Genomic DNA, 27,749 nt, shown 5'->3' with positions numbered 1-27,749 from the left:
CAATTTTGAGTAACTCCATTAGATAACTAAATCATTTTATCAGTTTTGTTTCTCTGCTCCCACTGCTATCAAAGTCCAAGTGTGTTTTAACCCTGACACATCACAGAAAGAGAAAATGTGCATTTTTTAAAAAAAGGCACCTCTGCTAACAAATCGCTTTATTATATGGCACAGGAGACGACAAGATCTACGAAAACAAGAAATGGAAACCATTTTAGAGAGACAGAAACTACTTGAAGAGACAAATCAGCAGCTGCAAGAACGTGCAGGTGACATTCGCCGCAGTTTGCGTGATCTGGAATTGACTGAAGATCAGTATGCAGAGTTGAAAACTAGGTCTGATGACCAGCTTTCTATACCTGAATATGTATCTGTAAGTAAAATCTTAACAGCTCGGTTTGCCTGTAATCTATCCCTTTGCATAGCACTGTTGAGGAAAATATTTAATTGCCATGAACTGCAGTCCTGTACAATTCCTATTAATGAAACTGTGGGGATGGATGTAAGCTAGTGTGATGGGGAATATTTTAAAGATTAGGAAACAAATGAACAATATAGTGATTCTGTTGAAAATAGGGAATGTGGAGTAGGTTGAGAATGAGAGTAGATTAAGGAATGAGGAAACATCAAGATGAATGGGAGCATTGGGAAGGACTGCATGAAGGAGGGGAGTTAGGTGTCTTAATATACAAAATGTAAAGAGCATTATAAAGTTATTATGGTGCAGAGAAGCCTAAGTAAACAGTTTCTCTCAAAGAGCTGGAGCAGGGGTGGTTGCCTAAATGACAGTTCCTGTGCTGTAAGATTGTATGATTCTACAAATCTAAAGATTTTTTAGGCCTTTTATCTTTTGTTTAAAAATACAATAAGAGAATACGAAGGTTCAGTAAACCTGCCAACAGCAATTAATTGTTAATGTATCCTGGATTATGTCCAATTAAGTGTAAACTTGATATTCAATAGTTCACTTTAAAAAAAAACACTATGGGAAGAATTTTCCTCCCATTGGGGGGGGTAAATGCAGGAGCGGGCACGAGCGAGCGCGCCTCCGATTGGGGGCGCACCGCCATTTTACGTGGGTGGGCCAATTAAAGCCCGCCCAGCGTGACATCCATCAGGAAGCACTATGCACTCCCTGTGCGGGGCGGGGGTGGGGGGGGTGGATGGAATCCCTCAGCCAAGAGAGTGCTCTTGCGCACATGCGCACGAAAGAGCACACTCATCTGCCTGAGGCTAAGTGCAGTCTCAGGGAGATCGGTGCCAAATTTAAAATGGTGAAGGTGCAAAAATAAAATTTCCCTGACATGTCCCCTCATGTGACACTGTCGCATGAATTGGAACATGTCTGTCACTTTTAAGCATACATTTATTTGAACCCCTAGGAAACCTCGCCCCGCCCGTAGATGAGGTTTCATGCTTTTTCTGAAGCCCGCCGGGGCTCCCGGCCTGCCCGCCAACCTTAAGGTTGGACGGGCAGGTCCATTAATTATCTCAATTAATTTTTAAATGGCCTCAATGGGCCGTTGACATGTTGGAGCGTGCACAGCTGATTTGGCTGCACCCGCCCCGCCCCCCGCACCCACCGACCTGAAAATGGAAATGACACGGGGACGTCATCCCACGTCATTTTATGCGTCGGTGAGCCAACCTGAAGATCCTGGCCTATATGCTGCTTATTTTCCCCTTTGTGTTCCTGGATCTGCTATGATCAATTTTTCTCACCAGATGGTGCCATAGTGTCGTATTTGAAAATCATTATCTTGATTTGAAGTATTTTCTACAGAGCATATCCTGTGCCTGTTATTCTGAACTTAATTCATGAATGTGCCATATATTAAACATCTGTCTTCAGAAGCATTTTGCCTCCAATTTACAATCAGCTGCTCATTTGTTGATACTTTTATTGCAATGTACTGTATAAAAAATAACCTCTTGCCAGTCTGACCTGCCTAGTTCCTCTTCAACAATAACAACTTGCATTTATAGAGATTCTTTAATGTCGATAACGATCATAAGGTGCATCATTGAAAAGGAATGTTAGTCCACACTAGGCCATTGTCGGACAATTAGAAGAGATGATGTAAAGGTTAGTTAAAAAGTTCGTTTTAGAATTAGGAATGGAGATGTAGAGGACATCAGAGAGCAAGCTTGAGAACAAATAGCAGAAGTTTCAGCAACTAATAGAGGTGTGGGGCTGGGGGTGCTTAGACTAGGTCAGATTCACAGGACCAGAAGGGATGTATGGCTGGTAAAAGTTGTGGACCTTGAAGAGATTTGTAGATGTGAACAATGATTTTTAATCTGACGGAAAAGAGCTAGTGAGGGTGACAGGAGCAATCTTCATGTGGGACAAGTTGCAGGTGGAGGATCTTGGATGATCCAGAATTTCTGGTGGATGCAGGCTGACAAGGTAGCATATGCAAAGAGCGAAAACGTGAAGGGATGGAGAAGAAAAGAAATAAATCAGGATTTGAGAAGAAATTGAGGAAGAGAATGGACGTGTTTATCGTAGAGAGAAGGATACATGAATGATTGCAAATCAAAGACAGGAAGAAGAGACTGAAAGCCAAGCAGAGACAATGGAAAGAAACATTATCTGAATAACATTATACGCTGACCATGAATTCAAACCCCTCCATCAGCCACTATCTTAGGTTGAATCATAGAACAATGGAAAAATTATGGCGCAGAAAGAGACCATTCAGCGCATCTTGTGTGCACCGGCCAAAAAAAGAGAAAAATAGAAACTAGCTGCTCATTTTTAATCCCATTTTCCAGCACCTGGTCTGTAGCCTTGCAGGTTAAATCACTTCAGGTGCAGATCCAAGTATCTTTTGAATGAGTTGAGTGTTTTAGCCTCAACCGCCAATTTAGGCAGTGAATTCCAGACGCCCACTACCCTCTGGGTAAAAAGGTTTTCCCTTTTTTCCCCTCTAATCCTTCCATCAATCACCTTAAATCCATGGCCCCTGGGAATTGACCCCTCATCTAGGGGAAACAGGTCTTTCCTGTCTACCCTATCTAAGCCCCTCATAATTTTGTACATCTCAATTAGGTCACCCCTTAGTCTCCTCTGTTCTAAGGAAAATAACCCTAGTCTATCCAATCTTACCTCATAGCTGCAATTTTCAAGCCCTGGCAACATTCTTGTAAATCTCTTCTGCATTCCCTCCAGTGCAGTCCAGAGCAAAGAACTGTACACAAAATTCCAGCTGTGGCCTAACCAGAGTTTTATACAGTTCCATATTACATCCCTGCTTTTGTACTCAATACCTCGTCCAATAAAGGAAAGCATCCATATGCTTTATTTACCACCTTATCCACCTGTCCTGCCTCCTTCAGGGACCTATGGACATGCAATCCAAGGTCTCTCACTTCCTGAACCCTCTCCATATCCTCCCATTTATTGAATATTCCCTTGCTTTGTTTGCCCTCCCTAAATACATTACCTCACATTTTTCCGGATTGAATTCTATTTGCCCCTTTTCCGCCCACTCTACCATTGATATCATTGATATCATTCTGGAGACTACAGCTATCCTCTTCACTGTCAACTACACAGCCAATTTTTGTGTCATCTTCAAATTTCCAAATCATGCCTCCCACACTAAAGTCCAAACCATTAATATATACAACAAACAGCAAGGGACCCAACACCGAGCCCTGTGGAACACCACTGAAAACTGCTTTTCATTCGCAAAAGCATCCGTCGACCATTACCCTTTGTTTCCTGTCACTGAGCCCATTTTGGATCCAACTTGCCACCTTCCCCTGTATCTCACGGGATCCCACTTTTCAGACTAGTCTTCCATTTGGGAACTTTTCAAATGCCTTACTAAAATCTTATTAAGTTAATATATATGATTTCCCCCTAAGAAAACAATGTTGACTATCCCTGATCAATCTGTGTTTTTCTAAGTGACAGTTTATCCTTTCTCTCAGAATTGAGTTCAATAATTTGCCCACCACTGAAGTCACTGACTGGCCTATAATTTTTCTGGCCTATCTCTGGCACCCTTTTTAAATATTGGTACAGTGTTCGCAGACCTCCGATCCTCTGGTACCTTGCCTGCATTTAGTGAGGATTGGAAAATGATCCTCAGAGCATCCCCTATTTACTCCATCGCTTCCTTTAACATCCTGGGAGACAATCCATCCGGCCCTGGTGATTTGCCCACCTTCAAGGATGCTGTCCCTCCAGTATTTCCTCTCTCATTATGTATATTGTATCTAATATTTCACACTCCTCTTAACTAGAATGTCTGCATAATCCCTCTCCTTAGTGAAGACAGAGATACTCATTGAGAGCCCTGCCCACATCTTCAGCATCAACGTTATCATGTACATCTCTGATAGGCCCTACCCTTTATTAGTTATTCTCTTGCTCTTAATGTACTGGTAAAGCATCTTTGGGTTTTCTTTGATATTACCTGCCAATATTTTTGTATCCTCTCTTTGCTTTCCTAATTTCCCTTTTTACTTCACCCCTGCACTTTCTATACTCCCCTAGGATTTCAACAGGATTAAGCTTTTTGTGACTGTCATAAGCTCTTTTTCTGCTTTAACTTACCCTGTACGCTTCTGGATAACCAGGGGCTTTAGATTTGGCAGTACCACCCTTTTTCTTTGTGGGGACACGTATACACTTTGCCTGTAGAATCTTGCTTTTTAATGCCTCCCACTGATTCAACACCATTTTCCCTTCTCGTAGCTGTATCCAGTCCACTTTCACCAACTCACCTCTCAGCTTTGTAAGACTTGTCTCCTCCCAATTTAGAATCATAGAATGATTACAGCATAGAAGAAGGCCATTAAGCCTAACATGTCTGTGCTGGCTCTTTACAAGACCAATTCACCTAGTCCCATTCCCCCTCCTTTTCCCCATAGCCTTGCAAGTATTTTCTCTTCAGGTAATTATATAATTCTGTTTAAAAAGTCACGATTGATTCTACCTCTACCAGACTCTCAGGCAGTGCTTTCCAGATCCTAACCGGTCACAGCACAAAAGAAAAAAGTTTTTCCTCAAATTGCCTTTGCTTCTTTTGTCTCCCCTCGTTCTTCCTACCAAAATGTTTCACTTCACATTTCTCTGCATTAAATTTCATCTGCGATGTGTCCACCTATCCCACCAGCCTGCTTACGAAAATAGAAAATAGGAGCAGGAGTAGGTCATTTGGCCATTTGAACCTGCTCCGCCATTCAGTATGATCATGGCTGGACCTCTATCTCACTGCCATATCCCCGTGCTCTCCCCATATCACTTGACGCCTTTAAAGTCCAGAAATCTATCTATTTCCTTTTTAAATATATCCAGTGACTTGGCCTCCACAGCCTTCTGTGGTAGAGAATTCTATAGGTTCACCACCCTCTGAATGAAGAAGTTTCTCCTTATCTCAGTCCTAAATGGTCTATCCCATATTCTGAGACTGTGACACCTTGTTCTAGACTCCCCCACCCAGAGGAAATATCATCCCTGCATCCAGTCTGTCCATCCCTGTCAGAATTTTATATATTTCAATGAGATTTCCTCTTATTCTTCTAAACTCCAGTGAATGAAGGCTAATCTCTCCTCATGCGACAATCCTGCCATCCCAGGAATCAGTCTGGTGAACCTTCGCTGCACTCTCTGCATGCCAAGTATATCCTTTCTTAGGTAAGGAGACCAAAATTGCACACACTACTCCAGGTGTGGTCTCACCAAGGCCCCGTACAGCTGCAGTAAGACATCCTTGCTCATGTACTCAAGTCCTCTTGCAATGAAGGCCAACGTACCATTTGCTTTCTTAACTGCCTGCTGCACCTGCATGCTTGCTTTCTGTGCTTGATTGGTGTACAAGGATACCCAGGTCCCTTTTACGTCAACATTTCCCAATCTATCACCATTTAAATAACACTCTGCCATTCTGTTTTTTCTACCGAAGTGGATAATTTCACACTTATCCCTGTTAAACTGCATTTGCCATTTTTTTTGCCCACTCACTCAACCTGTCTAAATCACCTTGAAGCCTCTTAACGCCCTCCTCATTGCTCACATTCCGACCAAGTTTCATGTCGTCAGCAAACTTGTAAATATTACATTTGGTTCCCTCATCCAAATCATTGATATGTATTGTGAATGGCTAGGGCCCAAGCACTGATCCCTGCAGTACCCTACTAGTCACCGCCTGCCACTCCAAAAAAAAAAGACCCATTTATTCCTACGTTCTGTTTCCTGTCTGCTAACCAATTCTCAATCCATGCCAATATACTATCCCCAATCCCATGTGCTTTAATTTTATACACTAACCACTTACGTAGGATTTTATCAAAAGCTTTGTGAAAATCCAAATACACCACAACCACTGGCTCCCCCTTATCTATTCTCCTAGTTACGCCCTCAAAAGAACTCGAGTAGGTTTGTCAAACATGATTTTCCTTTCATAAATCCATTTAGAACTTTTGCTCCTGTTTTATCTTTGCCCTTTTCCATAATGATGCTAAATCAACTGTGTTATGGTCACTATCTTGAAAATGGTCCCCCGCTGTTACTTCATCCACTTGCCCAGCTTCATTTCCTAAGATTAAATCCAGAATTGCACCCCTTCTGTTTGGGCTTGTTACATGCTGGCTGAAAAAGTTCTCTTGAATGCAGTTCAAGAATTTTGTGGCCTCTGTGCCATAAGACCATAAGACATAGGAGCAGAAATTAAGCCATTCGGCCCATCGAGTCTGCTCCGCCATTCAGTCATGGCTGATAAGTTTCTCAACCCCATTCTCCCGCCTTGTCCCCGTAACCTTTGATCCCCTTACCAATCAAGAACCTATCTATCTTGGTCTTAAATACACTCAGTGACCTGGCCTCCATGGCCTTCTGTGGCAATGAATTCCATAGATTCACCACTCTCTGGCCAAAGAAGTTTCCCCTCATCTCTGTTCTTAAAGGTCTTCCCTTTACTCTGAGGCTGTGCCCTCAGGTCCTAGTCTCTCCTACTAATGGAAACATCTTCCCGATGTCCACTCTATCCAGGCCTTTCAGTATTCTGTAAGTTTCAATCAGATCCCCCCTCATCCTTCTAAACTCCATCGAGTATAGACCCAGAGTCCTCAAACGTTCCTCATATGTTAAGCCTTTCATTCCTGGGATCGTTCTCATGAAACTCCTCTGGACCCCCTCCAGCGCCAGCACATCCTTCCTGAGATACGGGGCCCAAAATTGCTCACAATATTCTAAATGTGGTCTGACCAGAGCCTTATAAAGCCTCAGCAGCACATCCCTGCTTTTATATTCTAGTCCTCTCGAAATAAATGCCAACATTGCATTTGCCTTCCTAATTACCGACTCAACCTGCAAGTTAACTTTAAGAGAATCCTGGACTAGGACTCCCAAGTCCCTTTGCACTCCAGATTTCTGAATTCTCTCCCCATTTAGAAAATAGTCTATGCCTCTATTCTTCCTACCAAAGTGCATGACCTCACACTTCCCCACGTTGTATTCCATCTGCCACTTCTTTGCCCATTCTCCTAACCTGTCCAAATCCTTCTGCAGCCTCCCCGCCTCCTCAATACTACCTGTCCCTCCACCTATCTTTGTATCATCTGCAAACTTAGCCAGGATGCCCTCAGTTCCTTCATCTAGATCATTAATGTATAAAGTGAAAAGTTGTGGTCCCAACACTGACCCCTGCGGAACTCCACTAGTCACCGGCCGCCATCCTGAGAAGGACCCCCTTATCCCCACTCTCTGCCTCCTGCCAGACAGCCAATCTTCTATCCATGCTAGTACCTTGCCTCTAACACCATGGGCTCTTATCTTACTGAGCAACCTCCTGTGCGGCACCTTGTCAAAGGCCTTCTGGAAGTCCAAGTAGATAGCATCCATTGGCTCTCCTTTGTCTAACCTACTTGTTAACTCCTCAAAGAATTCTAACAGATTTGTCAGGCATGACTTCCCCTTGATGAAACCATGCTGACTTTGCCCTATTTCATCATGCATTTCCAAGTATTCTGAAATCTCATCCTTAATAATGGACTCTAAAATCTTACCAACGACCGAGGTCAGGCTAATCGGCCTGTAATTTCCCATCTTTTGCCTCACTCCCTTCTTAAACAGGGGGGTTACATTGGCGATTTTCCAGTCCTCTGGGACCCTACCTGACTCGAGTGATTTCTGAAAGATCACCACTAACGCCTCCACTATCTCTTCAGCTATCTCCCTTCGCACTGCTCGTACCCCAATTGATATTAGGGTAGTTGAAGTCCCCAACTGTTGTTTTTGCACTCAGAAATTTGCCTACATATTTGCTCTTCTAATTCCCTTCCATTATTTGGGGGCCTATAGTACACTCCTAGCAACGTGTATATGCAATCTGTGTATCCTCTTGACCTCACATTGAACTTCTGACTCCATATCTCTCAAAAAGCACGCTTACTCCCACCTCCCGAACTTTACCCATCTCTGTTATTGCTTCAGCCCATCTGCTGTTCCTCACTCTTGTCAAGTCCAGACTCACTAGTCCAGTGTTATCCTGGCAAGGCTCTCACCCTCAAGCCTGCCATAAACTTCAGCTTACCCAAAACTCTGCAGCCCCAACCCAATCCTGCACCAAAACAAAAATAAAAATACCTGGAAAAACTCAGCAGGTCTGACAGCATCTGCGGAGAGGAACACAGTTAACGTTTCGAGTCCGTATGACTCTTCAACAGAACTAAGGAAAAATAGAAGAGAGGTGAAATATAAGCTGGTGTAAGGGGCAGTGGGACAAGTGGAGCTGGATAGAGGGCCAGCGATAGGTGGAGATTGCCAAAAGATGTCATAGACAAAAGGACAAAGAGATGTTGACGGTGGTGATATTAGCTAAGAAATGTGCTAATAGGTAACATTAAGGGTAGAAAGCAGGATGAGCAAGGTTCAGATAGCCCTAGAGGGGGTGGGGTGGGGGGAAGGGATCGAAATAGGCTAAAAGGTAGAGATAAAACAATGGATGGAAATACATTTAAAAATAATGGAAATAGGTGGGAAATGAAAAATCTATATAAATTATTGGAAAAAAGGGGATCGGAAAGTGCGTGGGGATGCACCAATCTCTGTTCACTCAGCATCCTTGGTTCACTGTCCACTAACGTCTCTTATTTAACATTCTCATGCCTTGGCTTAAATGCCTAGTGGCCTCATCCCTTCCTATCTCTGTAGCCCTTTCCATCCCTTAACAATTCTGTTCCTCCAGCTCTGGCCCCTTGTGCATCTTCCAGTCCTTTCACTCCACCATAGGCACCTTCATCTACCTTGACCTTAAGGTCTGGATTTTCCTCTCGACACCGCTCTGTGTCCCCATCTCCCTCTCCTTGTTTAAGACCCCCATTAAAATCCCACCTCTTCAAGCTTTTAGTTGACCCTCCAAATAGCCTTTACAGCTCAGTGCACCCTGGGATGTTTTTCTCCTTAAAGGAGTTATATAACTGCAAGTAGTTGTTTTAAATATATCTTATGCTGACTTTAGAGCCACATCCATAAGCAAGTGAAGTTGTTAGTTACACTTCCAACAAACATCTCTTATATAGATCTAACAGAAGATATGTCTAAGAAAAGTCATGAGCAGAAACATAAATCAGTAAAGCTGATTCAAACTAAAGTCATGAAAATGAACATAGAAACAAAGCAGTTTATGATATTCTACTGTAATATGATAATTTGGTTATTTTCTTAAAGTTCTGCTATCATGAAGGAAGTAAAATTAAAACTTGAGTGGCTGTCAGACTGAGATACTGGGATCTCCATTTTCATGATGCAACAGAATGCTTCAGTTAGTGTAATGTGAAATGCCAAGCTTTATCAGTCTTGTATCTGAATAATGTTGTACTGTCCTCCACTTGCCTTGTCAAATTTAATTTATTTCCATAACTTAAGTATAATGTTGGGGAAGGCTTTTTACATTCCGGTTAAAGCTCTTTTTTTATTCATTCATGGGATCTGGGTGTCACTGGCTAGACCAGCATTTATTGTCCATGCCTAATTGCCCTTGAGAAGGTGTTGGTGAGTTGCCTTCTTGAACCACTGCAGTCCATGTGGTGTCGGTACATCACTGGGAGAAAAGATATGATTTTGTAGACCTTATTTGGTAAATTGTGGAATATATCACAAGTAATTATACTGCCATGATGTTTATAATCCTCTATCATACCTTCTTTCTTATTGCTAGGTACAAGTTTATGAAGTGGTGCGACCTTTGAGGGAAGAGATTGAAGAGCTTCGGCAAAAGAAAACCAGCCTTTGGGAAGAAAGCAACAGCCAGAAAAATCAATTGAACAACATGATTGAGGTTGGTAATGTTTGATATTTTAAAAATTAAAATGAGTATGTTACTTTAAGATGGATTGACCATCCTAGTGTCCTCATCCTACTTAGTTGCAATATAATCATGCCTGTGTGGATTTATTCAAAAGAATGGCTTGCACTGCTTTTTTAAGAGTTGCACTGTTTGCCTCACAGCTATTTTTAAAAATGTCATTTCTACATTCTGATCTGTATATTCAAGCAGCCTTTTGGATGGACCACCATTTTTTAAATTATATGGTGTTACACCATTTATCTCACGCTACTATCTTTTTAAAGAGTCGCTTTTCACATTTTGTTGTGTTTTTTCCAGGGTGCATTTTGTTCTACTGCAACTTCTGTTTTCCTCTACCAAATGTACGGCAGTTTAGTTTTACTCTCCTATATCCACTCCACTGACTGCAGTCTCTCTTACTTATATTCATGTCGCTCCTGCAGCCAAATTTCCTTCCTTTTAACTCTTTCTGAATAATGAAAGGAGCCTTATTGCTGGTGGACATGGAAAAAAGTGATCGTCCTAACAATCAACTGACACTGGAGTGGGAGTTTATGTTTGTTTATTAGCTTCATACAAAATAACATTAGTCTTCATCTATTCATAAACTTATTTTCATTTTCACGCTGCTTGTCTTAATTGCTGTTAGTTGAAATGTCACTTTTTTAAAATTTCCTCTTGTTTTGGATTCCATCTCGCAGCTATATTTTCTCTTTCAGTGGTAGTATCAAGTAGTTTTGACAGCCCTTCACTTGCTCTCTGTCAGGATATTCACAGTTAACAAGGTTAATATCTCTGTGAAGTTGAAAGCACTTGGCACTGTGGCTGAATTGGAAGTGCAAATTGTGCATGAAGACCTGAACTGACTGAAGCGAAGCAAATTGAGAGACTCCCATTTTGGTTAGGGCCCAATCTGACATTGGATTCAGGCTACAGTTCCATGCAAAGCAAATCACTCCTTACTGATTCTGCAGTTATGGTATGAATGCATTTCATGACTCTCTGATCAGGTAAAAGAGAAGCATGTTTCTATTGGGCACACCATTTGCAATATTCCATTCTTTGTAATCCCTCCTAGTGTCCTGCCCAGGGTAAAACTTTGTGGCGATGGTAGCATAGTGGTAATGCCTACTGGACTTGTGATTCAGGGGCCTGGATTAGTGCTTCAGAGACGCGAGTATAAAGCCCATCACGACAGCTGGGGGAATTTAAATTCAATTAATTAATAAATCTGAAATAAAATGCTAGTCTCATTAATAATAACAATGAAGCTACTGGCTTGTCATAAAAACACATTTAGTTCACTGCTATCTTTACCTGTTCTGACCTATGTGTGATTCCAGACCCACAATGTGATCGAGAGCCACATGCAGGCCAGACCAGGTAAGGGTGGCAGATTTCCCTCCATAAAGTATGTTACAAATGGGTTTTTACAGCAATCAATGATAGTTATCGTGGTCACCATTACTGTGGCTAGCCTTATGTTCTGGATTTTATTAATTGCAAGAAAATTCCACTAGCTGCCATGGTGGGATTCAATTTCTCAGCGCATTAGCCTGGGCCTTGAAATTACTGGGCCAGGGACATTACCTGTACACTACCATCTCCCCTTTGTGTGAGAGGAAGCTGAACACTGAAACATAAGCTGCTGACACTCATCTGTAATAGTGGATTGCATAACAGTTCAGGCAAATGTTTATATTTCTGTGTAATGTAATAACAATTAGTTTTCTCCTGGTCTTAACACGTGGCACCAACTCCAAAAAGAGACAGATAGCTTTACGTGGAGGCTTTCTGTTTTCAGCGGTTGAGGAAAGTTGCATTTCCAGGTACTTACTACGTTTCGATCACTGTGACTTAGTCTGTCAATCTTACATCTTGGTCTATCTGCAAAGTATTGTGGAGACTGGACAGCTGTTTATTCTTCCCTAAAGCTTTGTTCATCACTTTTCTGTTTGCTTTTCTAGCTACATTTTACAAAAATGCGCCAATAAATGTTGTACCCAGAACTTAAATATAGCCTGTTAAACATGCCTGAGATCATGCTAGAAATACTAAGTTTTTTTAATGTGCTTTGGGAAGCGGTGGAACAATACAACTGCAGCTTTTAATGAAACGTGCTTTGGATCTTTAGGCTCTTGATATAGCGGTGTTTTTACTCCTGTAAACAGTCTGAGTGACTTATATGTAGGGGTGTATTTAGGGGTACTATCCAATGTCTAACTATATAATAGCATAGTGCAGGGAAGTGATAGTAGAAAAACACCTGGCAAGATGAGGCCAATTACGAATTGTTTAGCAGCTTCCTTTCACAGCATGTGAAAATACAGTTATAGTTATGATCAGACTCACTTCACCAATACAAATTATCTTCATGTGATAATACAAAATAATGAACACACTATGCTTCACTGTCAGTGAGTCATCTCAGTTTACACAGACAGAAATAACTCCTACGTGGAAAATTTCTGAGCCTGGCATCTGCTGGATCCGAATGCCTGTATGTACATCTCTGCCTCTACTTTTACCTCCACGTTCACATGTGGAGGGAAGGACCTGTGTCTAACACTCCCTTTCAAGCGCCTGGAACTAGCCTGGTGGCTGTGAGCCATTTATTAATTACTGAGACAGACTAAAAAATAATTAGTGTTTACAGATTATGAAGATAGTTTGCATTTTAACCACCTTGGTGCTTTTTTTAAAGTTATTGAGACCCTTTCTGTGGAGAGATGGTCAAAAGATGATTATTGTGCAATTTAGAGTCATTGTGGCATGCTATATGTTTCAGGCACATTTATTTAGTGCTTAACCTGTGCCACACTTAAAATCTTTAGAGCTATGAATCTGAAAGGAGAACTCGCTCTGATCTTGAAGTCCGTTGTCAGCACCTTACATTGGAACTAGCAGACACCAAACAGCTTATTCAGCAAGCAGACTATAAGAGAGAGAATTATGACCGAGTGAAGCAGTAAGTACACTCATTGCTCTTTTTTGGCAGTTGTTTTCTATAATTGTGCATTTATTTTGGACACGGCTTCAAGTATAGACCCAAAACTTGATAAAAGATAAAACGTAATACCCATTTTGCACCTGTCAAAATCCTGCTTTGTACTGTGAGTGGTCTCTGATCTGAATTGCACTTCAATTCCATGAGAGAGAGTCCTACAGTCAGATGGTTAAATTTGAATATTTTGAAAGCAGGCTTCCTCAGATCTTGTTTTTTTTAGCTTTGTTTGACACCATATTGGAATTGCACTTCAAGTGGCATTGAAACCAAGTGGTATAAGGTGCCCTGCTTGAGTATGTCATACCACTTCATTCTGGTACTAGATGGTGGTGATGTGCTACAGTTCACTTAGGGAGTCCGAGCTGCTGTGGCAAATGCTTTTTTTTCATGCGTGTTGTATTATGGAGCTATTGATAATGTTGGTAGAGACTCCAATTTTCTTTCCATCACATTGCTGCTCAGGAATCTCTCTGCTCTTACCGCCTGCCATTGGCATGTGTTGGAAGGATTTGCAGGTTGATACTCAACCTGATTGGCTGCGTTATGAATGCACCTTCCTTCACCATCAAGTTCTGGGGTGGGATTCAAACCTGGAACTTCTGGCTCAGAGGCAAGAATGCTATCCACTATGCCACAAGGCCTCCATGTTCTGGTATTAGACTGGGTCCTAAATCTGGAGTTATATTGTCATTTGTGTACCTGCTACCCTGCTTTTGAAGGACTGAAATGTAAAATTTAATAGAATTTGGTTAAGTCAAAGAATTTGCTGAAATGTCTAAATGTCTGCTATACAGAAGACTTCCGATATATTGCAAGACACTGAACTATGATGAACCTTTAATTATTCTTGTTAGTTGCCCTATTGTGTAAATATCCTGCAAGTGAGTAGTTGATAAATAGTTCAAACATTGACTTTGGCTCTATTGAATCAAAATGTGACAAGAATGAAAAATCAGTGCTATCTTTTGGATATCAGTGCCCTTCAGAAAGCAATCAAAGTTGATTGATGACAGCAACGTGACACAAACTTTTGACATTTAATTTTGAAAGTAAAAATATGTTGATATAGCATTTTGCTATTATAAATGTTGACATAAAAAAAAGACTTGACACAGGAAGTAAACCTCATGGGGTTAGGTGGTTGCAGCTATTTGCAAGAGTTATAATGTACGATACATAGCTACACACAAACAAAGGCTGTGATTAAACCTCATGATAGTTTGCCAATGCTATCTTGTTTGATACCTGCTCAGATTTAGGAATGAGAAATGTATGTGAGTTTTTAACTCTACACATTATAGTTATTATGTGTCTGGTCACATTCCATGTGATTTGTTTCAGTGAGAGAGATGCACTTGATCGGGAGACTTCAGAGCTCAGAAAAAAGCTAGAATTACTTGAAGTCTCACACAAGGCACAAACTAAGGAGAGAATTGACTTAACCAAAGAGGTATGACCGTTGATGTGTCCTTACTAATCTTAGGGGTAATGTATCTTCTAACTCTTACTGGATGTTTATTGATTCATTTTCTTCTTCATTTGGTATGATCCTGGGCCAAGCCCCCCAGGGTCTTCGTATGATCTGTTTCGGGACCAGTAACTTTTTGTTCAAAGTAGACAAAGTTTGAGATTTAAGACACTTGCTAAGAGAATAAAGCCACAAGATTCCACAGGTTTTGAACAAATAATAATAAACTTTACTATACAAGGTCAGGAAATATAACAGTTGACAACATCTATCTTATACCCTAACATTCAGGGTTAATATAAGGTACATGTGAATTAACAGGCAAAAGATGATCGAACACACCACACTGCACAATAAATGTCATATTCGACCACCCAGACGTTAGACACTCAGTTTGGGTTCTGCCAGGGCCACTCTGCCCCTGACTTCATTAAAGCCTTGGTTCAAACATGGACAGAAGAGTTCAATTCCAGAGGCAAGAGTGACTGCCCTTGACATCAAGGCCACATTTGACCAAGTGTATCATCAAGGAGCCCGAGCAAAACTTGAGTCAGTAAGTATCGGGGTAAAACTCTCCCTTGCTTTGAGTCATGCCTAGCACAAAGGAAGATGGCTGTGGTTGTTGGAGGTCAGTCATCTCAGCTCCAGGACATTCACTGCAGGAGTTCCTCAGGGTAATGTCCTAGGCTCAACTATCTTCAGCTGCTTCATCAATGACCTTCCTTCCATCAAAAGGTCAGAAGTGGGGATGCTCATTCATGATTGCACAATGTTCACCATTCGCGACTCCTCAGACACTGAAGCAGCCCATGTCTAAATGCAGCAAGATCTGAACAACATCCAGGTTTGGGCTGACAAGTGCAAGTAACATTCATGCCACACAAGTGCCAGGCAATGACCATCTCCAACAAGAGAGAATCTAACCATCACCCCTTGACATTCAATGGCATTATCATCGCTGAACTCCCCCACTATCAACACCCTGGGAGTTACCATTGACCAGAAACTGAACTAGACTAGCCATATAAATACTGTGGCTACAAGAGTAAGTCAGGGGCTAGGAATCCTGCGGCAAGTAACTCACCTCTTGACTTCCCAAAGCCTGTCCACAATCTACAACGTACAAGCCAGGACTGTGATGGAATACTCTCCCCTTGCCTGGATCAGTGCAGCTCCAACAACAAGAAGCTTGACACCATCCAGGATAAAGCAGCCTGCTTGATTGCCACCACATCCGCAAACATTCACTCCCTCCACCACCGATGGACAGTAGCAGCAGTGTGTACTGTCTACAAGATGCACTGCAGAAACTCGCTAAGATTCCTTAGACAACACCTAAACCCACGACCTCTACCATCTAGAAGGACAAAGGCAGCTGATACATGGGAACACTACCACCTGGAAGTTCCCCTCCAAGCCACACACCATCCTGACTTGGAACTGGATCGCCATTCCTTCAGTGTTGCTGGGTCAAAATCCTGGAACTCCCTCCCTAACAGCACTGTGGGTGTACCTACACCACAGGGACTGCAGCAGTTCAAGAGGGCAGTTAACCACCACTGTCTCAAGGGCAGTTAGGGATGGACAATAAATGCTGGCCTAGCTAGCAAAGCCCACATCTCTTGAATGAATAACAAAAAAGTAAACACTGAGTCAACCAATCTTGTTGGAACACTGCCTCTCTCACGAGGGATTCCAGTCTTCACCTTCGAAGATCTCGCCTTGAAATTTTTTCCAGAAGTTACTCCAACTCGGACAGACTCAATGACGGCTCACCATGGTTTCAATCTCGTCTCCCAAGACCCTGTTGCCCTGAATTCCCAAGTCTGCACTCAAACATCAACTCACAAGCACAATTTCAGCTCTTCGGCCCTGCAGAGCAGAATGCCACTACTCCAAAGGGGCACCTTTGCCCCAACAGCCTATAGCAAGGAGTCACCAACCTTCTGCTGCCTTCTTAGATCTTCATGGCTACTCCCAAGCTCTCTTTGATTGTCAGGCCTTCTCCTGAGCCTTCTGTACCTAAGGTCAGCCAACTGCAGCCCTTTTCCTGCTTGGAGCCTACTTTTCTGCTCTTTCTTGGAACGCCCCATGTCCCCTCTCCCTTTGGGACCTCTCCCTGTCCCTTGCCTGGGCCTCTCTTCTCTAAATATGGCGCTCCGCACCACCCACCCCCCCTCCCCCCCGTCATGTGATCTGGGTTTTCATGCCTTTCTATTTTCCTCTTCATGCAGGCGCCCTAGGAACTTAATGCTTAACTGTGTGTACCCACTCCTGGTCTGCATGTGCACGGAAACTCCCAAGGACTGAGTCTTCTGACTTTCGTAACACAGTTTATTATTGTCAGAAAATTTAACAATGCTACACATGTGCGTCAGCATTGACTCAGTGATAGCACTCTGTCCTCTGAGTCAGAAGGTCTTGTGCTCAAGCCCTGTTCCAGACACTTGAGCACATAGGCTAGGCTGACACTTTGGTGCAATACTGAGGGAATGCTGCTCTGTCAGAATTGCCATCTTTTGGATGAGACATTAAACTGAGGCTCCATTTCCTCTATCAGTTGATGTTAAAGGTCCCACAGAGTTATTCAAAGAAGAGCATAGGTTTAGCCCAATGTCCTGGTCAACTTATCCCTCAGCCAACATGTCCAGACCATTGTATTTGGTCATTTATCTTGTTAATTCAAATAACTGGTTTGTGTTATTAATCAAGCATTCAATTGACTCAATGTAAATGTACTAAAAGTCACAAAAATATCCATGATGAATCAGTAACCAATCGGAAACCAATCAAGCAAAAATCTAATTTTTTTTAAAGCCAATGTTTATAAACCAGCAAGTACCAAAAATCCATCCAGAATTGTAGCTTTCACCCTGCTTTCAAATCATTCTGGTATTTCCATTACAATGTTTTCAACCGACATTTTCATCATTTCCACCTGGCAGTGCATTCAGCAAAATATAACACAATGCAGAAAATATCAATGCACTTTTAAGTAGAAAATTGCTTTTTAGAATTATGCCTGTAAGATGTTTCCCTCATTGGCCTCCCCTTCTGTCTGTAAAAAGCCTGGCTTGAGTTGGAAAATTCACTTTGGCTTTGGGTATTGAGGATTTCCAGCTATGATGGACAAATTCACAGAATCACAGAATTGTTACAGCGCAGAAGGAGACCATTCAGCCCATCATGAGTGCACCAGCTCTCTAAATGAGCATTATGACTTAGTGCCATTCTCCTGCATTTTCCCGTACCCTTGCACATTGTTTCTATTCAAATAAATGTCTAATGCCCTCTTAATGCCTTAATTGAACCTACCTCCACCACACTTCCAGGCAGTGTATTCCATACTCGAACCACTTGCTGTGTGAAAAAGTTTTTTCTCATATCACATTTGCTTCTTTTGCAAATCACTTCAAATCTGTGACCTCTCATTCTCAATCCTATTACGAGTGGGAACAGCTTCTCCGTGTCTACTCTATCCAGCCCCTTCATGACCCAACCTCTCCAATCCATCTTTGTAACTGAAGTTTCTATTACCTGGAGCCATTCTTGTAAACCTCTTCTGCACTCTCTCCAATGCACCCACATCCTTCCTATAGTGTGACACCCAGAGCTGTACACAGTACTCCAGCTGAAGTCTAACAAGTACCTTATAAAAGCTCAGCACAACCTCCTTGCTGTTATACTCTATGCCCCTATTAATTAAGCCGAGGATACTGTATGCTTTATTCTCTGCTCTCTTCACCTGTCCTGCCACCTTCAATGACTTATACACATAAACACCCAGGTCCCTCTGCTTCTGCATCCCCTTCTGAATTGTACCCTTTATTATATGTTGTTTCTCCATGTTCTTCCTACCAAAATGCATCACCTCACAACTTCTCCGCATTGCCACCTATCTGCTCACTCCACCAACTTGCCTATGCCCTTTAAAAGTTCTACACTGTTCTCCTCACAGTATACAATGCATCCAAGTTTTGTTGCATTCGCAAACTTTGAATTGTCCCCTACACACCAAGATCTAGATCATAAATATATACCAGGAAAAGCAAGGGTCCCAATACCAACCCCTGGGGAACTCCACTACAAACCTTGCTGCAGCCCGAAAAATATCCATTGACCATTACTCTCTCTTTCCTATTACTCAGCCAATTTTGTAACCACTTTGCTACTGTCCCTTTTATTCCATGAGCTGTAACTTTGGTCGCAAGTCTGTTGTGTGGACTGTATTGAATACCTTTTGAAAGTCCATGTGCACCACATCAACAGCATTACCCTCAACTCTGTGTTACCTCTTCGAAAAACTCCAGCATATTCATTAAACATGATTTCTCCTTTAGAGATGGATGTTGGCTCTTCCTGATCAACCCACATTTTTCACTACTAATTCTATCCCAAATAATTGTTTCTAGAGCTCCCCCACCACTGAAGTTAAACTGACTGGCCTGTAATTGCTGGGCTCATCCTTACAACCTTTTTTGAACAAGGGCATAATGTTTGCAATTTTCCAGTCCCCTGGCACCTCCCCTGAATCAAGGGAAGACTGAAAAATTATGGCCAGTGCCCCTGCAATTTCCACTCTCACTTCTTTCAATATCCTTGGATGCATCTCATCTGGTCCCAACAGTCTATCCAACACTTATCCTCATCAATTTTGAACCCTTCTAGTGACAGAGTTTCCTCCTGTCACCATGGCCTGGGTAGCATCTGCTTCCTTGGTAGAGACAGATGCAAGGTATTTATTTAACACCTCAGCCATACCCCCTACCTCTATGTGTAAATCCCCTTTCTGGTTCCCAATCAACCCGACTCCTCCTTTTACCACCCTTTTACTAGTTATGAGCCTGTAGAAGATTTTGGGATTCCCTTATATGTTGGTTTCCAGACTTTTCTCATTAATCCCTCTTTGCTTCTCTTATTTGCTTCTTCACCTCTCCTTTGAATCTTCTGTATTCCACTTGGCTCTCAATTGTATTTTCTACCTGACACCTGTCATAAGCACACTTTTTCTTCTTTATCTTAATTTCTATCTCCTTTTTCATCCAAGGAGCTTTGGATTTGTTTGCCCTACCTTTCCCTTTTGAGGGAATATATCTTGACTGTGCCCGAACCATTTATTTTCTGAGTGTAGCCCATTGCTCAGCTTCAGTTTTACCCACCAACTTTTCATTCCAGTCTATCTAGCCCAGCTCCGTTCTTGCCCCATTGAAGTCTGCTGTTCCCAAGCTAATTATTCTTACTCTGGATTGCAACTTGTCCTTTTCTACCATCATCCTAAACTCTACATTACAATGATCACTATCTCCTAAATGTTCCCCCACTGATCCTTGATCTATTTGGCCCACCTTATTTCCAAGAACTAGGTTTAGCAATGCATCCTTTCTCGTTGGACTGGACACATAGTGCTGTAGAAAATTCTCTTGAACACAATCTAGGAATGCTTGCCCCTCTCCACCCTTTAACGTAACACTGTCCCAGTCTACATTCGGGTAATTAAAATCCCCCATTATAACTACAATATTTGCACATCTCTGTAATTTCTCTGCAGATTTGTTCCTCCTCATCCTTCCCACTAATTGGCTGTCTATAGACTACACCGAGCAATGTAATTGCACCCTTTTTGTTCCTTAGCTCTAGCCAAATTGATTCTGTTCTTTTACCCTCTGTGACATCCTCTTTCTCCAGCAGTGCAATGCTCTCCTTAACCAGTACTACTACTGCTCCTCCTTTTCTTCCTTTCCTAGCTCTGAACACCTTGTACCCAGAAATATTTAACACCAAGTCCTGTCCTTCCTTGAGCTGGGTCTCTGTTATCGCCACAACAACATATTTCCACATGACACTCTGCATCTGTAACTCCCCAGTCTTATTTACGATACTCCGTGCATTCACATAAATGCACAGTCACCCTGATTTAGACTTCATGACTTTCCCCCCTTACTCCAGCTCAACCTATTAACTTATTGTCCTCTATGCTAGTGCTCTCTGTCTCTCCCAGTATTTTGTGCACGCTGGTATTCCCGTCTAATATACTCTCCTGGTTCCCACACCCCTGCTGAATTGGTTTAAAGCCCTCCCAACAACACTACCAAAACGCCCCGCAAGGAACTCAGTGCCAGCTCTCTTCAGGTGCAACCCATCCAGCTTGTGCAGGTGCCATCCTCCCCAGAGCCACTCCCAGTGTCCCAGGAATCTAAAGCCCTTCCTCCTGCACTATCTTTCCAGCCACACATTCATCTGCCTTATCCTCCTATTTCTGTACTCACTTGCAAGTGCCATTGGGAGTAATCCCGCGATTACTACATTTTAGGTCCTGCTTTCTACTTTTCAACTTTGCTCCCTAAATTCTGATCACAGGATCACATCCCCCTTCGTACCTAAATCATTGCCACCAATGTGGACCAAGACCCCTGGCTGTTCACCCTCCCCCAACAAAAATGTCCTACAGCCGCTCAGTGACATCCTTGACCCTGGCACCAGGGAAACAACATACCATCGTGGAGTCACGTGTACAGCTGGAGAAACGCCTATCTTTTCCCCTAACCAATGAATCCCATACCACTAATGCTCTTCCTTTCTTCTTCCTCCCCTCCTGTACAGCCGAGTCACTCGTGGTGCCACAAACCTGGCTCTGACTGCATGGATCTGAGACACCAGTGCCCTCACCAGCTTCCAAAACGGAAAACTGATTAGTGAGCGGGACCCCTGCACTAATGCCTCGTTCTCCTAGACAGCCTGGCGGTCACCAATCCCCTTTCTGCCACTACACTCCTAAGCTGTGGTGTGACAACCTCTCTGAACACGTTATCCACGTACTTCTCAGCCTCGTGGATGTGCCACAGTCACTCCAGCTGCCGCTTGAGCTCTGAAACCAGGGCTCAAGTTTCTGCAGCTGGCAGCACTTTCTGCACATGTAGTCGTCTAGGACACTGGAAGTGTCTATGACTTCCTACACATTATATGTCACTTATTCCACTTGACCGAGCTGTCCCGCCATGCCTTAACTTTATTTTACTTATATTACTTAATTATACTGGCCCTGACTTTCCCTTATTCCTGGTGTTTCTCACTTTAATCCAAGTATAGCTACTTCTTTAAAAATAATGTGCTTTTCTAATTTACGACAATTTAAAGACAGTCCCTAACAGCAGTTTCTTACCAACTAATGAATTTAGGGTTTTCCTGTGATGTCACTATTTGTTTTTCTCACTATCCTTTTGAACTCAGCTCGGGCCGGTTCTGAGCAGGCGACTGGTGTGCCTCTCCGACCCCCAAGGTAAGTATAAGCCTCAAGCCTCAGTCCCAATTTATATTCTCCCGCTCCGGGCTGCTCTTTTGCAGGTGCGCTGCCTCTCCAACTCCCAAGGTATGTGTCATTCTGTACATGTGACAGATGTATCATGGACGTTGCCGTTTTCACCCTGCTATTGTGGGGCTACGTGAGTGCATCACAGTAATGACAATAATAAATAACAGGGGTTATAGCTCATCTTGACAATATTTGTGTGAGCAAGCTGTCATAAAAATTGTAATTTTCACTTTCTGTAGAAGTGAAGTATGCAGTGTGTTGTGAAAATTTGATAAAAGATTCTCAATTAACTATCATTTGCAAGTGGCAGATAAAATGAAATGGTTTGATTTTTATTTGTATTCTAAGGTACCAATATTGAATTGATTTTATTTCCCTATTGACGAAGAAGTCTTGAATCTACACTAGTTTTAGAAGAAAATGCCCATGAAGGACTTTGATGCTGACTTTCAACATTGTGACTGGGCCCAGATCATGGCAAATGACCATCCTTTCAAGTGCTGGCTATTGGCCACCATTTGATGGTGGAAAAATCTCCCTTGCCATGCTTCACCAACAATAGCTTCATCAAAAGCAACAAATCCATCACTGGAGATAGAGGGGGGAAGGCCTTAGGGAAGGTGAAGGGAAGAATAAATAAAGTACTTGCATCTTCACTAAATACTACAAATTTATTTTTGGGAACTGAGCAAAAACATTTGTGGATAACTATCTGGGATTGAGAGCTTATCTACTTCACACACACTAGATCCAAAGTAAATGTCAGCATTTCAGGAATTTGGTATATATGTGGCCCGATGCCAGTGGAGCACTCACCAGAATACTTATGAACTGGAAGAGAGCATATGATATAATTTGGAAGTTAAATTTGTGTTTGATTTGTACTGTATTGTAAAATAGTCATGTGGAAATGGTGCTACATTGTAGATTCAAAAAAAATACTAACTCGTATGATCACTGCAAAGTAAAAACGGATCATACATGTGCAACACCATTTTCCACAAAAGCTCAGTAAAACAAGTTACCTTCAATTGTGCGTTTTATATTCCAAGCTGACCTGAAATGACCTGACTATCTTGAAACAGTCACTGTTCCTAATTATTTGTACGATTAAGAAATGCAGTGCCTTTTGTGCAGATTTTAAGAAGTTAAATGTAGCTAAGTATTTGATGTAGAATACACAGTACTTATGGAAGTCACAATTTGAGTACGGTTTCCGTGTCTGAAGCCTGGTTAATAACAACCTTGCTTGAAAATATACAACATCTTAAAATTTGCTTCTCCACTGCTAACTGTTCAGATCATTAAAGAACACATTTAAAATTCAATGACCTTCGATCAAAGGTGTTTCTTTGTGCCCCACACAGGTGGCAGCATTACAGCAGTCTGTTAGTTTGCTGCAAAAAGATAAAGAATATTTGAATCGCCAAAATATGGAACTGAATGTCCGCTGTGCCCATGAAGAAGACCGTATAGAACGCCTTCACACTCACCTTGAGGAGGCAAAGCGAGCTAGGGAAGAAATGTATGAAAAATATGTGATTTCAAGGTAAGTCATATTGTCTAAGATTTAGATTTTCATATTAAAGTGAAGAATCTTTTTTGGTTCATTGACCTGACAATGCAAATTCCATGGTTCAAAATGATTCTTGATGCTTTACGGTCTCCTGTCCTCAGGCATCGCGAATCATTTTTGAACCATGGTACAACTTAGCACTGTGATCTTCTAAAGAAACATAACTAAGGTTGTTGTGAATTTGCTGTCATTTGTTTCAAAAGCCATACACAGACGAGTGAGGCTTAATCTCAGTTTGAATCTTGTGAGGGAGCAGAAGCTGGAAGTTGGCCTAGTTTGAAGCTAGTAGGATAATCTACAGTGCGTCTCTCAGTGTCCAATTGCAAAAAAAGTAGTCAGCTGAATTAGTTTATTAAAAAGTAACTAGAAAAAGGGGCTGGGAAATCCATAGTCAAGAGATAGTAAAGGAAGTTTTACCTGTGAGAATAGCTGGAGCTGAGGAGAATTAAAGGTAGTTTCCAGAGGACTGTGGCTGTGGTCCCCACAAAACTAAATAACTTTAAGACTGACATGTCTTAAAAGAGAATTATTCTTAGCGGAAGTAAGAAGTAAACCCGAGTGCATAACATACGTAATTATAAACCATATTGTTAAGTTAATAGTGGTTGTTCTGTTTAATTCTTTTACGTACAATAAAGTTTGTGTTTTTTCAAAAAGTGAAATCTTGTGGCGTAGTTCAAGTGGTTAAAACTAGGTATTCAGGTTTCTTTTTAAATGTTAACACCCGTAACCGGTTCGTAACAGTATGTTCCACTTCAATTTTCTTCATTATGGGAATAATCCTGTTTAACTTCTATGAAGTCTTAGAGACCCACAATGGCGATGTTGATTTTATGAATGTTGAACAAACTATTGTGTGAAACAATGCAATAAATTTAAATGCAATTTAAAACTCTTTTCACTAAGCATAAGCTTTTAGCTCAAAACCTGGATGAGTTAATAATTTTTACACGTATGCAACACTTCAGAATCCTATTTATTATTTAATTACTTCTGGAGTTGCCACGTCGTTTCCATTCTGTCAAAAACCCTAAACTGATGAACATTTTTATTGTTGTTAAACGTTAACTTCTAAACAATTTGAAGTATACAAATGCACTAATGTTGAGCAACTTCTGTACAAAATGGTAGGTTGTCTATTGAGCTCCATATATGCCTGCAGTAATCCACACATGAATTTTATCATTCATTTCACATGGCACCATTTAGTGTCCGTCTTGACAATCAGCTCTACCTCATCATCACCTCTCTCAACTCCTGCACTGCTTAATATTTCCTTCAATTAATTAGTTTAATCACTCAATTAATCACTTGCTTGACCATGTTGATTGTAAAATCCTCATCCTTGTATTCAAATCTCTTCATGACCTCGCTCCTCCCTATCTCTGTAACTTCCTTTAGCTCCACCCCCTACTGTCTGAGAACTCTGTATTCCTCTGCCTCTGGCCACTTGCAGTTCCCCCAATTCCCTTGTCCCAAAGATGAATGCACAGGTGCCAATCAGTATAGGCTCTGAGCCTTGTAATACTCATTGTAAACCTCTCCCTCTATACCACTCTCTCCTTTAAGTTGCTCCTTAAACCCTACCCTTCGACCAATCATTTGGCTACCTGTCCTAATGTCCCCTTCTTTGGCTCGGTGCCAGTTTTTTGTCTGATTATGTTTCTGTGAAGCACCTTGGAACATTTTACTAGGTTAAAAGTGTTATATAAATACACATTGTTGTTGAATATCACTGAGTTCTTCTTATCTTGCAAACAAAAAATGTACAAGGATATAAGTTTATAGTTGCTTGGTAGTGCAGATCTCCTGTTTTGCTGAAAAGAGAGGCATGCTGTTGAAGCCTTTCATCTTGCACTCATCAGAACAAACACAAGAATGCCAAGTTTCAAAGGGAGAAACAATTTATACTGCATGAGAAAAGGATGCTGATTGGTTGGCAAGTTGACTCTGCTTGGTCGAGGTATTGCCATGGCAAATGCACCAGGGAACTGTTGTCCCCCAGACTTTTGTTTAATTCAAAAGAGGCACAATGCCTTGACTTATTCCTTTTGCCTGCAGAGGATGCATAAGCTTAAGAACAAGACTGTCTGATTGTAGGATGTGCCCTTTCGATTATTCATTTTATTCGATTACAGTGGCTTTTGTGCATTGCTTAATTTAACATCTAATTCAGTTTAAAAGCTAAAATGAAAGTAATTTTGATTATTTGTTAAAACCCATATTCTGCATGGCTGCAAAATTTTCATTTGGAGGCAACATATTTGAGATAGTTATGTTGAATGTAGATGGCTCTTTTAAAATTTGTGTAAGGGCCCATATTGATAGAAGGATGAAAGTAATGGAGTAGTGTGCACAAACTCTGTTGTAATGAACAAACTTTAAAACAGATATGAAACGGTAAAATACTTATGTCTAACTTTACAAAACTTACATTAACATTGCTCTTTAGCCTGATTCATTGCAGTATTTTAATTAGTTGTATCATAGACCTGTAGAATTCACCATATTACTCTTCTTTTGATGTTGAAGATCAATCTTAAAGCAAATGGAACTTTTTTTTAAAGGGACCACTACAAAAATGAATACGAAGACAAGCTTCGTCATGAACTGGAGCAGATCCGAGTGAAAACAGACCTGGAAATTGAACATCTTCGAAGTGGCTCCAAAGAAATGTATGAGAGGGAAAACAGGTAAAGCATATTCCACAGTCTTTAAAAAAAGCAATTGAGTGAACCAGAGTTCCTGCTCCTAAACTGCAAAGAAGCAGAGATACAAAGCGAAACAGCAACTCAAAGACGTCAGAGAAGGGTGAGGGCAGCCATGTTCTCCAGCTTACCATATACAATGCTTTGGGAGACTGCCTAGTGTATCAAAAATGCTTTTAAGGCTTTATTCTCCATAACAGTTCTAGGAATTACATCAGTCAGAGTATTAACGTCAAGAATTATTCATGCTTGAATCATGCTTACTTTAGATGGCAGCTCTTAAGTTCGCGAGAGAGTAGAGGATGGGTGTGGAAAGAGGATGGTTAGGAATATATCAGTCAACCTATTGAATAGTTCGGCAAGCTTATCCAGTGAAGAGCTGATGATGCAGACCAAGAAACTCCTTGCCTTGGTTGATTTCAACTGCAACACTAGTAGAGATGTAACATTTGCACAATAAAAGTCAGATAGGTTTCCCATTTCTGATTGCTGTTCAGCAACTCCTGCTACAAGCATATAAGTGGACACTAGATGAGGTCAAAATTCCATTTGGCTTTGCTATCCCACATAAGATGAGTTACTGGAGTGTCATTGGTCCGTGGAAATGTACCTTAGCAATGAATCAATACCCTTTGCCAAAAATTTGCGAAAAAAATAATTTGGATCATGTTTGAACCAGAGAAAGCAGTGCCCGCCACAATCTCTGTTCCCTAACCGTCGATTCTACCCTCTTCCTGGGTACTGCCTGAGGCTAAGGCAGACGGTTCATAGTCTTGGTCTTGTTTTTAATCCAGGATGAGTTTCTGACCACATATCCATGCTGCCACTAAGAATGCCTACTTCTGCGTCCATAACGTAGCCTGCCTCAACCCATACCTCAGTTCATCTACTTCTGAAATCCTCATCCATGCTTTTGTTACCTCACGATTGGACTATTCTGACTCATTCCTGACCATCTTCCACCCTCCATAAACTTGAACTCATCCAGAATTCTGCTGCCCATGTCCTAACTCGTACTGAATCCCATTCACCTGTCACTCCTGTGTTCCCTGATTTACACTGGCTCCCAGTTAAGCAATGCTTTGACTTTAAAATTCTCATCTTTATTTTCAAATCCCTCCATGGTTAGGCCCCTCCCTATCTTTAATCTTCTCCAGCCCTACAACCTCCCCGAGATATGTGTGCTCCTCAAATTCCAACCCATAAGACAATCCTTAAAACCTACCCCTTTGACCCAGCTTTTGGTCATCTGCCCCAACATCGTTGTCATATTTTGTTTTACAAGGCCTCCGTGAAGCACCTTGGGATGTTTTATTACATTAAAGGTGCTATATAAATACAAGCTGTTGCACTCTGCCCTAAAGAATGTTTCCAAAG

General features: G+C 41.6%; 1 protein-coding gene across 2 annotated transcripts in view; it reads left to right on the top strand.

The window, feature by feature from the left end:
- The window catches only part of pibf1 (progesterone immunomodulatory binding factor 1), a 129,469-nt gene that overhangs the window by 5,575 nt on the left and 96,145 nt on the right, over positions 1–27,749 (top strand). For both annotated transcript variants that reach the window (XM_078545990.1, XM_078545991.1), the window contains 6 exons: positions 175–373; positions 10,176–10,295; positions 13,139–13,272; positions 14,653–14,761; positions 23,456–23,637; positions 26,232–26,357. In XM_078545990.1, the coding sequence (XP_078402116.1) occupies positions 175–373; positions 10,176–10,295; positions 13,139–13,272; positions 14,653–14,761; positions 23,456–23,637; positions 26,232–26,357 (870 nt within the window). The remainder of the gene's footprint in view (positions 1–174; positions 374–10,175; positions 10,296–13,138; positions 13,273–14,652; positions 14,762–23,455; positions 23,638–26,231; positions 26,358–27,749) is intronic.

The sequence above is a fragment of the Cetorhinus maximus genome, chromosome 7 (assembly GCF_964194155.1).
Source record: "Cetorhinus maximus chromosome 7, sCetMax3.hap1.1, whole genome shotgun sequence".
NCBI classification, from domain to species: domain Eukaryota; kingdom Metazoa; phylum Chordata; class Chondrichthyes; order Lamniformes; family Cetorhinidae; genus Cetorhinus; species Cetorhinus maximus.
The sequence above is the reverse complement of the archived record's forward strand: the minus strand, read 5'-3'. Positions and strand labels throughout refer to the sequence as shown.